We start from the raw sequence: 13173 nt of genomic DNA, 5'->3' as shown, positions 1-13173 counted from the left end.
AGTCCTGAACGCCCTCGCATGCTGCCGCACTGTGCACACACGATCCGTACCGCTCGTAGAGTTTGGACTCGCTTCTCTTCGACCCAACGAGCGCGCCCATGGCCAGCGTGAGGTATTGAAGTACACAATTGCCCGCATCGCGCATCGCGCACCGCGCATCGCGACACCTCTGGGATCCTCACACATCGATTGCACCACCACCACCCGCGCTGCTCTGCAACGTCGTTACGTGCAGTCGCGCGCGACGTTTCGCATTCCACATTGCGCAGGAGACGCGACGCTCTGCAGCGCAGCACCGGCAGTGCCGTCCACCGGCCCTGCATAGTCCTGCTTAGTCCTACATAGGGTTCACGGTATATTGAGAGATGATGGTCAGGCCGCGAAGAATATATTGCAGTAGCGAGCGAAACTTCCAATAGTTGCGCGCGACTAAGACATCAACGGGCCTGCAGTGTGTGCATGCAATATGGATGTCGACACACGACCGTCCATGGCCGTCGCCGCCGCCCCGCAGCGAGTGGTGGCGGTGGTCTCTGAACCATGGGACAGCGTGCACCAGGCCGACTCCAGGGCCGAATCATCCTCCAGCTCGACCCAACGCAAACCACCTCCACGCAAACGCTCGGCCAACCGCGTCAAAGCCAAAGCCGCCAACCCGCACGTCATCTCCTCCATCCTCGACTCGCTCGCCCTCGACACGCTCACACCGCTGCCGGACGTCGAGCGCAACGATCAATTCTCCGACACCGCGAGTCGCCTGTCGCGCCCGGACTCCACCAAGAACTCGGTCGCCAGCAGCGCATCCATCCACCGCAATACGTCGTCGCCGGGCTTTGGTGTGGAGTATGGGAACAGTCTGGAGCTCGACGACGAGGAGGGCGTGAGTGGCGCTGCGCTGCCGCCGACGATTCCCACATCCAGACCGCCATCAGGCCTATCCAACCGGACGATAGTGAAACGCCCGGCTGCCTTCACCAAGCCCGCCCCGACTGCATATTTCAAAGGCAACCCTAGCTCTTCGCGGCGGAGCTCCCTCTCGGCGACAAGCACGAGCAGCGCCAGGAACAAACTGAGTGCAGAGAGTTGGGTCAGGAAGAGTTCGGCCGGCGACGATCGCTCGGAAAGCTCGAGGGGAAGGAGGAGTCTGCGTCGTGTGGGTTCGCATGAGATGCTAAGGTCTAGTCAAGCACTGCAATCTCAGAGACGTGTTCGCGAGAAAGTCCCTACCTCGTTGGCCGAGCGGATCATCGCGAGATCTCCACCACAGCCCCCATCACCAAAGCCTTGGCTCTATCTTACAGACGACGCCGTGGTCGACGAGGCTCCGACAGACGCAGTAGTTTTTGAAGACATCTTGGCGGACGACATCGTCGTCGATAGGGACCCTCCAGCTGACTCGCCCATCACAACTCCATCTTTCGTAGTGCACAAGACCCTCGGCAGCATTGCGCGCAAACCATCTCCGGAGCATCACCTGGGGACTGCGAGTACACCTCCGATTAAGGCCCCAAGCCCGATTTCCGATTCGATCCCCACCCGTACTTCTTCCTTACGACAGTTGAGTAAAAGTCCGGCATCCGGCAAACGCAAAAGCAAGAAGTCAAAGAGGCATACTGCGACTCCCGGTAAATCTGAAACAATGTCCTACAAGCGCTCGAAGTCTATTCCAGACGCAAGCTGGGCCGACCTGGATGAGGACGATGAGACTGTAAAACGTATAAAACAGTTGAGGCAGCAGCGAAAGTCGAGAATGCAGGAGGTCACCACCTTTCCGTCACCCATCGAGTCGCCCCACGAAGAGAGTGAGGCCCACCACACCCTGGTCCATGAGCTGGCAATTCCGCGACGCCACGAGTCAAAGCAGGCCACCCGGCACCTTCAAGCAGCCAATGGAGCCGCGATTGACCGTTTGGAACAACCCAAGATGCGAAGCTCCAAACGTGAGGGCAAACAGCCCCGAGCTTACCATGAATCGCCTACGAATGGTGCAAAAGCTGTTAGCGACCTTGCAGAGTCCAGTAGTCGAGTGCAGTACGCATTGGAAGTGAAGCGACCACTCTCTTTGCAACATCGACCGACCACGTCAAGATCAGAAACTTCCGTTCAGCCGCCGTCTTTGGACTACTTCTACTCGCAAGCCGTGGATACTCTCAATGGTATAGAGCAGCATCCAAGCTTGAGCAGGGGAACTCCGAGCCGAACATCGTCCGAACATCATGCGCATGACTTGGCTGTCAAGGCGCCAGATCAACAAGGACTGGGTCCTTCACCGCAGAGTAAATCATCAAAGAGATCTAAAAGAACGCCAGAGCATAGATGGACAGTCCATCCAGACTTACCGTCGGACTTTGAAAGAAGGAAGAGTCGGCGGAAGTCGATGAGCGATGCACGTCATGGCCGTGGCGCACAAGAGGAGGGGCAGCTGGAGCGGAGAGACAGCATTGAAGATGCTGTTGTTGATTATTTGGACTCCCCAAGACTAAGTCGAACCGTCAAGCGTGCCACGTCCGGCCGCACCATCGCCTTTTCCGAAGTAGGTGATCCCGAAGGCGCAGCAGTATTCGTCTGTGTTGGAATGGGACTCACGCGATATGTCACGGCTTTCTTCGATGAGCTGGCTGTAACACTGCGACTGCGGCTGATCACCCTGGATCGTCCTGGCGTTGGTGGCAGCGAGCCATTCCCGTCGTCCGATAAAAGCGGGCCTTTGAGCTGGCCTGAAGACGTACTGGCCGTGTGTCAGCACTTGGGGATTGTCAAGTTCAGCATACTGGCCCATTCTGCAGGCGCTATATATGCGCTCGCGACGGCGCTGATTCTGCCTCATCTTGTCAAAGGTAAGGTCCATCTCCTGGCGCCATGGGTCCCGCCGAGTCAGCTTGAAGCTATCTCCCACCCTACGGCATCGGCGCCTCCTGCCCACCCTCTTCCGCGTAGCCAACGGTTCCTTCGTGTACTACCAACGCCATTCTTGAAGGCGGCAAATTCTTCATTCATGACAGCGACCTCGGCGTCTCTGAAGCCCGCAAGCAAGCGGAGTACTGCCAAAGCACAAGTCAAGTCTCCGCCTCCACGGCGAGCACCAGAACCAGCGACCTCTCCGCAGCGGCCCATGAGTCATGATCGACCTGAATACAACCGGCGCGAGTCGATGATGATGATGATGGACCAGTTCATGCCAGAAATCAATCCTTTGGAGAATTTCCCAATACCAGTCAAGGAAGAGCAAGAACATGACGATTCGCTCAAACGGGGCTCGTTGTTTCTGTCGGCGACAGCTTCGCCGATGGATCCTGGGCTGGCATATGCAAACATTGGACTGAGCGCGGCTGAGCACGCAGACAGGGAGCGCCAAGTAGAGTACACCAGCCGTTTGACACGGCGTACGTGGGAGTTGGCGACGCGAGACAGTAATCCTGCGACAGACTTGGTTGTGTGCTTGGAGCGCAGTCGAGACGTTGGTTTTCGATATACCGATGTAGGGCGCGAGGTTGTCATCCACCATGGTTCAGAAGACAAGCGCGTGCCTCTTGCCAACGTGAAGTGGCTGGCCGAGCAGATGAACCGACGCGCCCTCGGGCTGAATCTCGGCATGGACGCGCGCGAGAGCAAAGAGAGTTGGGCGGATGCAGCAGGCAAGGGTGGCTGCGAAGTTCGCGTGCTGCAAGGCGAAGGTCATGGATTGATGGCCAGCCCGTTGATTATGGGCGATGTGCTCGAGGAGATTGCAGGCTACTGGCTTGGAGCAGATAAGGGAAGGTTGTGAACAGGAGCATCATTGTTAGCGACGCGTGCCGTGCGGTGTAATTGGCAGCAGAGGCATAGCGACCGTTGATCGGAAGGCGTCGGCGCGTGTATTGTACATGTAATTAAGATACCCAACAAGAAGCACGTGTAGTAGAACAGGGAACCTTGAATGGAATGTGCTGGACCCTGGAGGCTAAGGTTGTCAGTGCAGCGTGCCCGACCATCGCGTCAAGAGCGCCGAGCGCGTTTCCCAGAATCCACGCCGACTGTGGTGCATGTCAACACTCCAAGATGCCGCGGTGAGTCTGTGTGGTGTGCTGCATGCAGGTGTGCGTGTGAAGACGGCAGAGATACATGTACTGATCGCCATGCCAGTGAGATCATCACGCTCCAGGCCGGCCAGTGCGGCAACAGCGGTGAGTCGAGAAACAGCACAGTGCCTCACGGTGCTCCAGTTCTAGCACTGATGACCACCTGCACCACCAGTCGGATCGCAGTTCTGGCGGCAGCTGTGTCTCGAGCACGGCATCAACCAAGACGGCAACCTCGAGGACTTTGCGACCGAAGGCGGCGACCGCAAAGATGTCTTCTTCTACCAGTCCGACGACACGCGCTACATCCCTCGCGCCATCCTCCTCGACCTCGAGCCGCGAGTCATCAACGCCATCCAGACGGGGCCCTACAAGAACATCTACAACCCAGAGAACTTTTACGTGCACAAGGAGGGCACGGGCGCAGGCAACAATTGGGCTGCCGGCTACGATATGGGCGGACAAGTCTCGGATGAGGTGCTGGACATGATCAATCGTGAGGCAGATGGCAGTGACAGCCTTGAGGTGAGCAGACTGCGTTTCGCGCGGTGGCGCCGTGTGTTGACCCGGTGCAGGGCTTCATGTTGCTGCACTCCATCGCAGGCGGCACAGGATCTGGTCTTGGCTCCTTCCTGTTGGAGCGGCTCAACGACCAGTTCCCCAAGAAGATCATCCAGACGTACTCCGTCTTCCCAGACACGCAAAACGCTGGCGACGTTGTCGTTCAGCCGTACAACTCCCTGCTGGCGCTACGAAGGTTGACACAGAACGCCGACGCGGTGACAGTCCTTGACAACGGAGCCTTGTCTCGCATAGCAGCCGACACACTCCACGTGCAGGAGCCCTCGTTCGAGCAGACGAACCAACTCGTCAGTACCGTCATGTCTGCGGCAACCATGACGCTGCGCTATCCGGGATACATGCACAACGACCTGGTCGGGATTGTTGCCAGCTTGATCCCCACCCCACGATGCCACTTCCTTCAAACGAGCTACACGCCTTTCACCGGAAACAATGTCGAAGCTGCAAAGACTGTCAGGAAGACGACAGTTCTGGATGTCATGCGCCGTCTACTGCAGCCTAAGAACCAGATGGTCTCGACAAAGCCAAGTAAGAACAGCTGCTACATCTCAATTTTGAACATCATCATGGGCGAGGCAGATCCTTCAGACGTGAGTTCAATCGACATGAGCCGGATTCCTGATTCGATAGCTAACTTGGTTAAGGTACACAAATCCCTGCTTCGCATTCGAGAGCGAAATTTTGCCTCGTTCATACCTTGGGGTCCCGCGAGCATACAGGTACGTTACCGAAGGATACAAGGTATCGAGTAATGGCTTAGACCTGGTGGAGTGTGCAAGATATGCGCTGCATGGAGCGCTCTAATCCGCCATTCACACTCACTGTGGTCTAAGACAATGCCACGTGCGTCTCGAGTATGGCTAACACCCTTCTGCTTGTAGGTAGCTCTAAGTCGGTGCTCCCCATATCTCCAGCCTCCATACACAACCCGAGCTCCTCCCAGGGTATCAGGCCTCATGCTGGCCAATCACACCGGCATTGCGACACTCTTCAAGCGAATCGTCTTCCAGTACGACAGGCTTCGCAAACGCAACGCCTTCGTCGACACTTATAAGCGATACGAGCTGTTCCGCGATGGGCTGAGAGAATTCGATACCTCCAGGGAAGTCGTCATGGACCTGATCAACGAGTACGAGGAAGCCGAGCGTGCTGACTACCTGTCTGGCGGAAAGACAGAAGATGAAACGAATGGCGGCGCTGCTTCTGATGCCCGAACCGACGGCGCAACTGGTCGATGATTCCAAAGAGTCAATGGGATCGGTTGCCAAAATAAGATGGCGTTGTGAAGGCGTTTCCAGCCCTAATGACCTCCTTTACGACGAACTGAACGAGGATCTCGCTGCATCATTCTGCCACCACTCCCGTCTCCTCCTTCGATCCTGCGGTCTTTTGGTCTTGACTTTGATGCGTGGCAATTTCCCTGGCACGAAGTACACGCTGATCTTTACAACGCATGTTGGTCTCTCGTGGGGCCCGAGCTTGATTCTCAGTGTGAGCGCGGAGGGTGCGAAGTCGTCGGTGAAGTGGACGTGTTTATTGTAGTGCTGTCGGTGGGAAGACATGATCAGTAAGGTGATAGACTTTCAGGACGAGCAGGTCAAAAAGCGGACGACTGAAGACGAGGATTAGAGGCGTTGTTACCTGGCATGGCTGTGGTTTTGGGCATGCGGTGGCGGCTCATTTGGTCAAGGCAGCGCACTATAGTGTTTTGCTGTGATCCGTGGCAGAAGGGAATATGTTTTGACTGACGCTGGTCTCAGTGGGGTACTCTAAGGTCAGATGAAACACGGATTCGGAAAATGTGCACATGTGGTCTTGGTTGTTGACAAGCGAGGTTGGCACGTGAGAGCCGCGGGTTCGCGTGGCTGCAAATGGCCAGGTGACCTTGGCCTTTCGTGTATGATGGCATACCTATTGTCTGCTTACTCCTCTGCAGTGCACGTTCACTGTATCGTCTATGGCCCTGAACAAAGGGCGGACATCGCACGTCCTCCAGATTAGGTTTTGCTTATTTGCGTGACACACCTGACAGCGCTGCAAGATCCTCCTCGATCTTCTTCGTGAAGCCTGGATCCTCGTAGGTGTATTTCAATTCTTTATGCCAATAGTGTGCTGCAGTTGGCTTCGTGACCAGCCATGCTTCGTCCAAGACATTGAGTACTTCCTCCGGCAAAGGTCCCTTTTCAATGTCCTTTAGGTTGGACTCTAGCTGCTCTTGGCTCGATACGCCGATGATGATTCCGTCGTTGCCGTCTTTGATCTTCAATGCTGAGTGGTGAATGATCCATCGGAAAGCAGTTTCGAGCAGAGTCAAGTTGTGCTTCTGCACGACTGGTTCGATCATCGCCAATGCATCGAAAGTCGCATCCTGGAAGTATCTTTTCTGCACCCACAGTTAGCCGTAGGAACTTTGGGGCTGCTTCTTACCTATTTCGTCTTCGCACTCACCCTGTACATCTTGCCGTAGGACATGCTGTCGCTGTAACGACCTTCCTTGGGTACCTCGTTCGACTTATACTTGCCGGAAAAGATACCCCCAGCGATGGGATTGTACACAACGATGTCAATCCCGAAGCGTCTACATGTGGCGACGAGCTCAGGCTCGATACTACTTTCACGTCAATTCTGTACCTACAAAAGTCGTTGAGGAGCTGGTGCCCGGCACGTCATCGTGAAACATGCATTTGCCGTGTCTCACGAAGCGTCAGGCGTATCATACAAACGTACCTGCGCTGGATGGCATTGTACATGCCTTGATAGATGGTAGGTCGAACCCAGTTGCTGTACTTGCAATGCGTGACGACTTCAGCAACCTCGGCTGCCGTGAAGCTGACTGGTATTAGTTTGCTTCCATTAATGTCGTGAGACACGCTTACTTTGAGAGACCCAGTTGGACGAATTTGCCTTGCTTGTGAAGCTCGTCCAATTTCTTCAACGGAGTCGTGAAAGGCAGAGTCCGGTCTGGAGCGTGCAGATAGAAAATGTCCACACATTGAGTATCAAGTTCTTTGAGCGACTGATTCAGAATCTCCTCAATCTTCTCGGCACTGTGGGCATGGTCCTCGTGCGGATACCTAGACCGCATCAGATCAAGTTCGAAGCACCAGGCCAAGGCCGATAGCCCACCATTTCGTAGCACAAGTCAGGCCACGCTCTTTGTAGGCTGCGTCTCTAGTCCATGCCTCCTGCTTGCCGTTGACGTAGACTCTGGCGGTGTCGATTTCGTTGTAGCCCTTGCTTTGAAAGTGGTCCAGTACCTTCTTGTATGTGTCCAGATCTGTCACACGCGCACCACCCGAGGCGTCGGGGCCAAAGGTCATCGTTCCCAGAATGACCCTGGGCTGGCCGCTGCCAGCAATAAGAGGCATCTCGGTGAAGTGTCTTGGAGTGGCAAGTGGTACGATACTGGTCAATCTTTCGGACAAGAGTTTCGACATGTACGTGTAAGATAGTCTTGAGAGATAGAGAAAGGCGGAACTAAGAAGCAGATAACACGCCCCGTAACAGCCTACCTCTCTGAGCGGCATCGGCTTATGATGCAATCGTTGGAGGTTCCTGGAAGTGTTTCGTGGGGCAGGAGAGATTTTCTGTATGCAGCATCCCAATCTTGCACAACAATCCTCGATCGGAACTCGCTCTTGGCGAGATGACGGTGGAAGGTGCATCCATGTGCCTACGCATGCCGATCACCTCGTGAACCCTGCAAGCCTGTGCTTCACGGAGGGAGCGTGCGTGCATCGAGACGAGACGGCTAAGGGCCCGTTCGATAGCTCAATATCGTGTCTCAATATCGTGTCTCAATATCGTCGTCGTTAGCGTGCTCAATATCAATGTGTCGTTGACGCTATTTTCACACCATACTGAGGTGTGTTCGATGACTCAATATTGTGGTCCGATATTGTGTGCTGGCGGCTCGGCAGTGGCAACACGGCGCCGCAGCAACAACACCTTAGCCTGATCCAGCGATTGCTCTATCTTTAGCGTCAATGTCGTGAGAATGAGGCAGAGAGGCCTCAATCTCATATTTCAAGAGAATGGGCTACGCTATACTATATCAAGGCACACAAGCGAGAAAGAGATTGCAACTCAATATTGGCCAATATCAGACACCATAATAAGACACGATATTGGAAGCTATCGAACACACCTCAATGTCGTGTATTCAACACGATATTGAGGTACGAGATTGAGCGATCGAACGGGCCCTAAATTTGGGGACAGCACGCTCCCGATCAGTCAAGCACGTTGTCCCTATCACCTGCAACTGCAAGGGCGAGCACGCAATCCTCCGTCCTCTCTTCCTAGTAGACCAGCATAGACTTAGACTGTATGTAGTCACATGCGCGCTTCAACCACACCGCATGCCTAAACCCCAACCTGCCGGCGCTGGATCACCCATAGAGCTGTCCGGGTCGTCTCTGCTGTGTCCTGACCACTTCCACGCCCGCGATAACACGTCCACGCCCGACCCCGACTCGTCTGACTTGGTGCACTTGAGCAAAGAAACGTCCAGGCAGCCCACCCCGCTCCACAACCTGCCTCATCCCGATCGATTTCCCAGCGAAACAGGCATTGCAGACGACGAGGACAGCGACTTTGACGATTGGAGCAACGAAGGGGAATCCTCCGCTTGGCACGACCCAGCAAGCATGCCCTCTGACCTGCGATCAGAGCGGCCGTCTTCGTTCCACAAGCCATGTTCGCATCAGTCGCAACCTTTACTCTCAGGAGACAAGCCTCCCGAGTATGAGTCCCCCCCGAGGCCGGGGATGGGATCGAGGAGATCAACGAGATTTAGAGAGCGCGATCCGCCGATCAAAAAGCCCAAGAGCGATACGAGGACACGCTATACATATGCAGCATGTTTCCTGCTGGTGAGCTTGGTGAGCTTTGCTGTACAAACAGAAACAGCTGTGTATATCCAACATGATCTGCACTGGACCAAGCCATACTGCATGCTGTACTTCACTCATGGCTCTTGGTCACTGCTGTGGCCAGTCTCCCTGTTGATCCTCCGCCTTTCGAAATGGAGTCAGCCGCTGGATATTTTCTGGAGGCGGCATGTTGCGCTACTACGGAACACAGCCCAGATGATCGAGCATCGAACGCTACACGTACCCAGTCACCTGCAAAAGAAGTCGCCCATCCCATACTTTGTCCGGACGACAGCGTTCGTGACCTGCGCGTTGACAGTGGCTGGTGGCAGTTGGTATGTTGCCGTCGATCTCACAACAGCTTCCGATCTGACGGCAATCTATAATTGCTCAGCATTCTTCGCCTATGCCTTCGCAGTGCCGATTTTGAAAGAGAAGCTTCGGCTGAGCAAGGTCGTGGCGGTCGGGGTTGCCATACTGGGTGTGCTTGTGGTGGCATACGGCGATCAAGCGACTGCGAAGCACGGCAGCAAGTCTGGTGGAGGAGCTGGAGGGCCTTCCGCACCATCTGATGAAGAGGCTTCCAATCGGGCTGTGGGGAATTTGGTCATAGGTATCGGCAGTGTTTTGTACGGCTTCTACGAGGTGCTGTACAAGAAAGTCGCTTGCCCACCAGAGCATTGCGATCCTAAAAATGGCATGGTTTTCGCAAACGCCTTCGGCAGCATGATAGGAGTTTTCACACTGCTCGTCCTCTGGATACCTTTACCAATCTTACACTTCACCGGCATTGAGCCGTTCGAACTACCTTCTGGAGAGGCTTCCTGGATGCTGGCAATCTCAGTCCTCTCAAACGCCACCTTCAGCGGTTCTTTCCTCGTCTTGATATCCCTCACCTCTCCGGTCTTGAGCTCAGTGGCGGCTCTGCTGACGATCTTCATTGTCGCTCTATGCGACCAGATGCTACCTCCACCATTATACAGCCCCTTGACGGCTGCCGCACTCTCTGGTGGGCTCCTTATCATTTTTGCATTCCTGCTATTGACCTGGTCGACATACAAGGAGATGGAAGAGGAAAACAAGAAGAGTGCAGAGGATAGAGTAGACGAATCCGACGTTGAGTCGGTAGTGTAATGCATTGACGCAGTCTTTGAGCATCGAGAACTGCGACGGATGTTGCATAACGTTGCTGGGCGTTGGTGGTCAGCGGGTATGGCATTGCGCTGCTTGAGGGTCTGACAATGTCTTGGGGACAGACCTGTGAACATAGACAACCAGATGTGAATGGCTCTGAATGAGACCAGCAATGGACCCGGTCCGCCAATGGCTTCAGAGCTTTGACTCATGTCACCGAGTCGACACACGAAGAAATCTGCTTGATGAAGCTGCTCATGGTGATATGTCGTATCTACGTCTTCACCCTATAGAAATCTGGCGCATATTGTAATAGCCACGACTTCTCAATCTTGGTCACGTCGCGAATGTAGGTCTTATCACCAGTCTCCATGATCTCGGTGAAGATGACCCAATCGGCCTTCCTGTTGAACATCAACGACGAGGGGTGAGCGTGCAGAACTGTCCCTCCGTCCACAGTCCTGAACGTGCCATCTGGCATCATGCGAGCAGCGTGGGCAAAGAAGCCACTGGTCAAACACCGCCGGATTGACTCCTCTTTCGGCCTTCCGCCAGCTCTCAACACATCGTTGCCTCCCAGCGACTCATTGACATCGATGCCGAGACGCTCGAGATAGCGCCGAAGCTGATTACGAATACTAACAGCCCGCGTCATCGACTTGAAGTTCAGATAATGCTGCTGACACCATTTGGAATCCTTTTTGCCCTTGGTGATGAAAGCTTGGTAAGCGTTGAGTAGCGTCAGGTGATCACCTTCTTCCACGGCGAACTTCCTGCGCGCTGTCTCTTCTGCTTTCTTGGTGTCGTGCGAGAACCACACATTGCCTTGCAAGCTGACCATAGCAGCGATGGTGAGCATTTCTGACAAGCACTTAAATGCTGGTGCTGAGAGGAGACATTTGGCCAGCATTGGTTCGAGAGACAGCTCTGCCATCTGGAATCCAATTGGCTTACTTAACTTGGCATAATCGTCCAGCGCGCCTAGGGAGTATAAAAGCTCCAAGGCGCGCATAATGAGTTCTGCTGGTGGTGGGGTGATGAAGTTGAATCGTGCTATGTTGTCGATGCCCATAGCCTTCAGCTGGAGTATTGTCGGTGCGAGGTTCGAGCGCTGTATCTCAGGGACTGTGGCATCTGGTAACGAAGTGAAGGCAGCTTCGGTGTATAACCGATAGCACTTGCCTGGCTTAGTACGTCCTGCTCGGCCTGCGCGTTGTGTTGCTGATGCCTTCGAGACAGGAGTGGCTGTCAAAGTCTCGATGCCAGTGGTCGGATTGTATGCTCTCAATTTGACGAAGCCAGAATCGATGACATAGGCTATGCCATCGATAGTCACACTGGCTTCCGCAATATTCGTAGCACAAATGACCTTCCGGGTGTTCTCAGGTGCAGGCTCGAAAACATACATCTGCTGTTCTGTGCTGAGTCCAGCGAAGAGCGGATATGGCAGAATCTTGTCTGTATCAGCTGCGAGCGATGGCAGACGGTCGGCGATCATCTCGATCATAGTCTCGATCTCTTCTCGTCCAGTCAAGAACACCAGGATATCTCCTTCCGGTCCAGAAGAGTGGACATCGAACACTGTCTTGACAGCTCTCTCCAAGTAGTCCTCGCATGGCTCCAAAAGGTAGTGCAGGTCGACTGGGAAGGCACGTCCTTCGACACTGATGATTCGACCTGGAGGCTGTGACTCGTCGTCTTTCGGATGTACAGCTTCGCCGCTGTCCCCAAAGAAGTTGAGAAATTGCTGCGCCTGTAGAGTCGCGGAACTGATGACTGTTCTCAATTCGGGCCTCTTCTTCCGGATCTTCGTCAATATACCTAGTAGTATATCGGAGCTCAGAGACCTCTCGTGTGCTTCGTCAACCATGATGACACTGTACCTCGAGAGCAGCGGATCTACCAGAGCCTCTCGAAGAAGTAAGCCATCGGTAAGGAACTTGATTCTAGTTGATGCCGATGTCACGTCTTCGAAGCGTATTGAGTAGCCAACTTCTTGCCCAATCTGACAACGCATCTCCTCTGCTACGCGCCTCGCAACCGTTGTTGCTGCCACTCGTCGTGGCTAAAAATAACCTGTAAGAAGCCGTCAACCATTATCGACACAAGACACGCAAGCGGCATACTTGCTTGTGTCACTGCAATGAGCTTGCCGTATTTGCTCCATCCTGCCTCGTCCAGATACTGCGGCAGCTGTGTCGTCTTGCCGCTGCCGGTCTGTCCGATGAGAATGGTGAGTGGATTCTGCTCGATTGTGTAGAGTAAAGCGTCCTTATGCCGAGCTATCGGCAGAAGTGAAGACGGTCGATGGAGCGCCGGTATGAAGGAGTCGGAGTCTGCCATACTGAAGTCGTGCCTTCTGACTTCACTTTCCTGCCTTTGCAGCGTCAGTCGAGGATCAGATGCTGCTCACGCTGATGGTGACGGAGCCTTGTAGTGCTGTCGCTGGTGAAGACGACTGTCGTATATAGATCGTGTCACCTCGCCATTCGACTCTTAGCATCAACACTTGATGCCAACGACCC

At 54.4% G+C, this 13173-nt stretch overlaps 5 protein-coding genes across 5 annotated transcripts; 3 read left to right on the top strand and 2 right to left on the bottom strand.

Annotated features, from left to right (window-relative positions):
• Positions 1–466: 466 nt before the first annotated feature.
• CLAFUR5_01213 (uncharacterized protein) lies at positions 467–3766 on the top strand (the record flags this gene model as incomplete). Its single annotated transcript, XM_047900361.1, has 1 exon — positions 467–3766. One exon carries the CDS (start codon positions 467–469, stop codon positions 3764–3766), a length of 3300 nt encoding a protein of 1099 aa, XP_047755777.1.
• A 155-nt stretch (positions 3767–3921) lies between these two features.
• Positions 3922–5878, top strand: CLAFUR5_01212 (Tubulin gamma chain; the record flags this gene model as incomplete). Its single annotated transcript, XM_047900360.1, has 6 exons — positions 3922–4046; positions 4123–4163; positions 4234–4583; positions 4634–5230; positions 5285–5359; positions 5522–5878. The coding sequence occupies 6 exons, from the start codon at positions 3922–3924 to the stop codon at positions 5876–5878; spliced, it is 1545 nt and encodes a 514-aa protein (XP_047755776.1).
• Positions 5879–6648: 770 nt separating this feature from the next.
• Positions 6649–8077, bottom strand: CLAFUR5_01211 (Aldo-keto reductase; the record flags this gene model as incomplete). The annotated part of the gene is made up of 5 exons (XM_047900359.1): positions 6649–7023; positions 7089–7248; positions 7368–7469; positions 7517–7714; positions 7767–8077. The coding sequence occupies 5 exons, from the start codon at positions 8075–8077 to the stop codon at positions 6649–6651; spliced, it is 1146 nt and encodes a 381-aa protein (XP_047755775.1).
• Positions 8078–9001: 924 nt separating this feature from the next.
• Positions 9002–10648, top strand: CLAFUR5_01210 (uncharacterized protein; the record flags this gene model as incomplete). Its single annotated transcript, XM_047900358.1, has 1 exon — positions 9002–10648. One exon carries the CDS (start codon positions 9002–9004, stop codon positions 10646–10648), a length of 1647 nt encoding a protein of 548 aa, XP_047755774.1.
• Positions 10649–10922: 274 nt separating this feature from the next.
• CLAFUR5_01209 (putative ATP-dependent RNA helicase DHX35) lies at positions 10923–12665 on the bottom strand (the record flags this gene model as incomplete). Its single annotated transcript, XM_047900357.1, has 1 exon — positions 10923–12665. The coding sequence occupies one exon, from the start codon at positions 12663–12665 to the stop codon at positions 10923–10925; it is 1743 nt and encodes a 580-aa protein (XP_047756903.1).
• Positions 12666–13173: the final 508 nt, after the last annotated feature.

Source organism: Fulvia fulva, chromosome 1 (assembly GCF_020509005.1).
Source record: "Fulvia fulva chromosome 1, complete sequence".
Lineage (NCBI taxonomy): Eukaryota > Fungi > Ascomycota > Dothideomycetes > Mycosphaerellales > Mycosphaerellaceae > Fulvia > Fulvia fulva.
The sequence above is the reverse complement of the archived record's forward strand: the minus strand, read 5'-3'. Positions and strand labels throughout refer to the sequence as shown.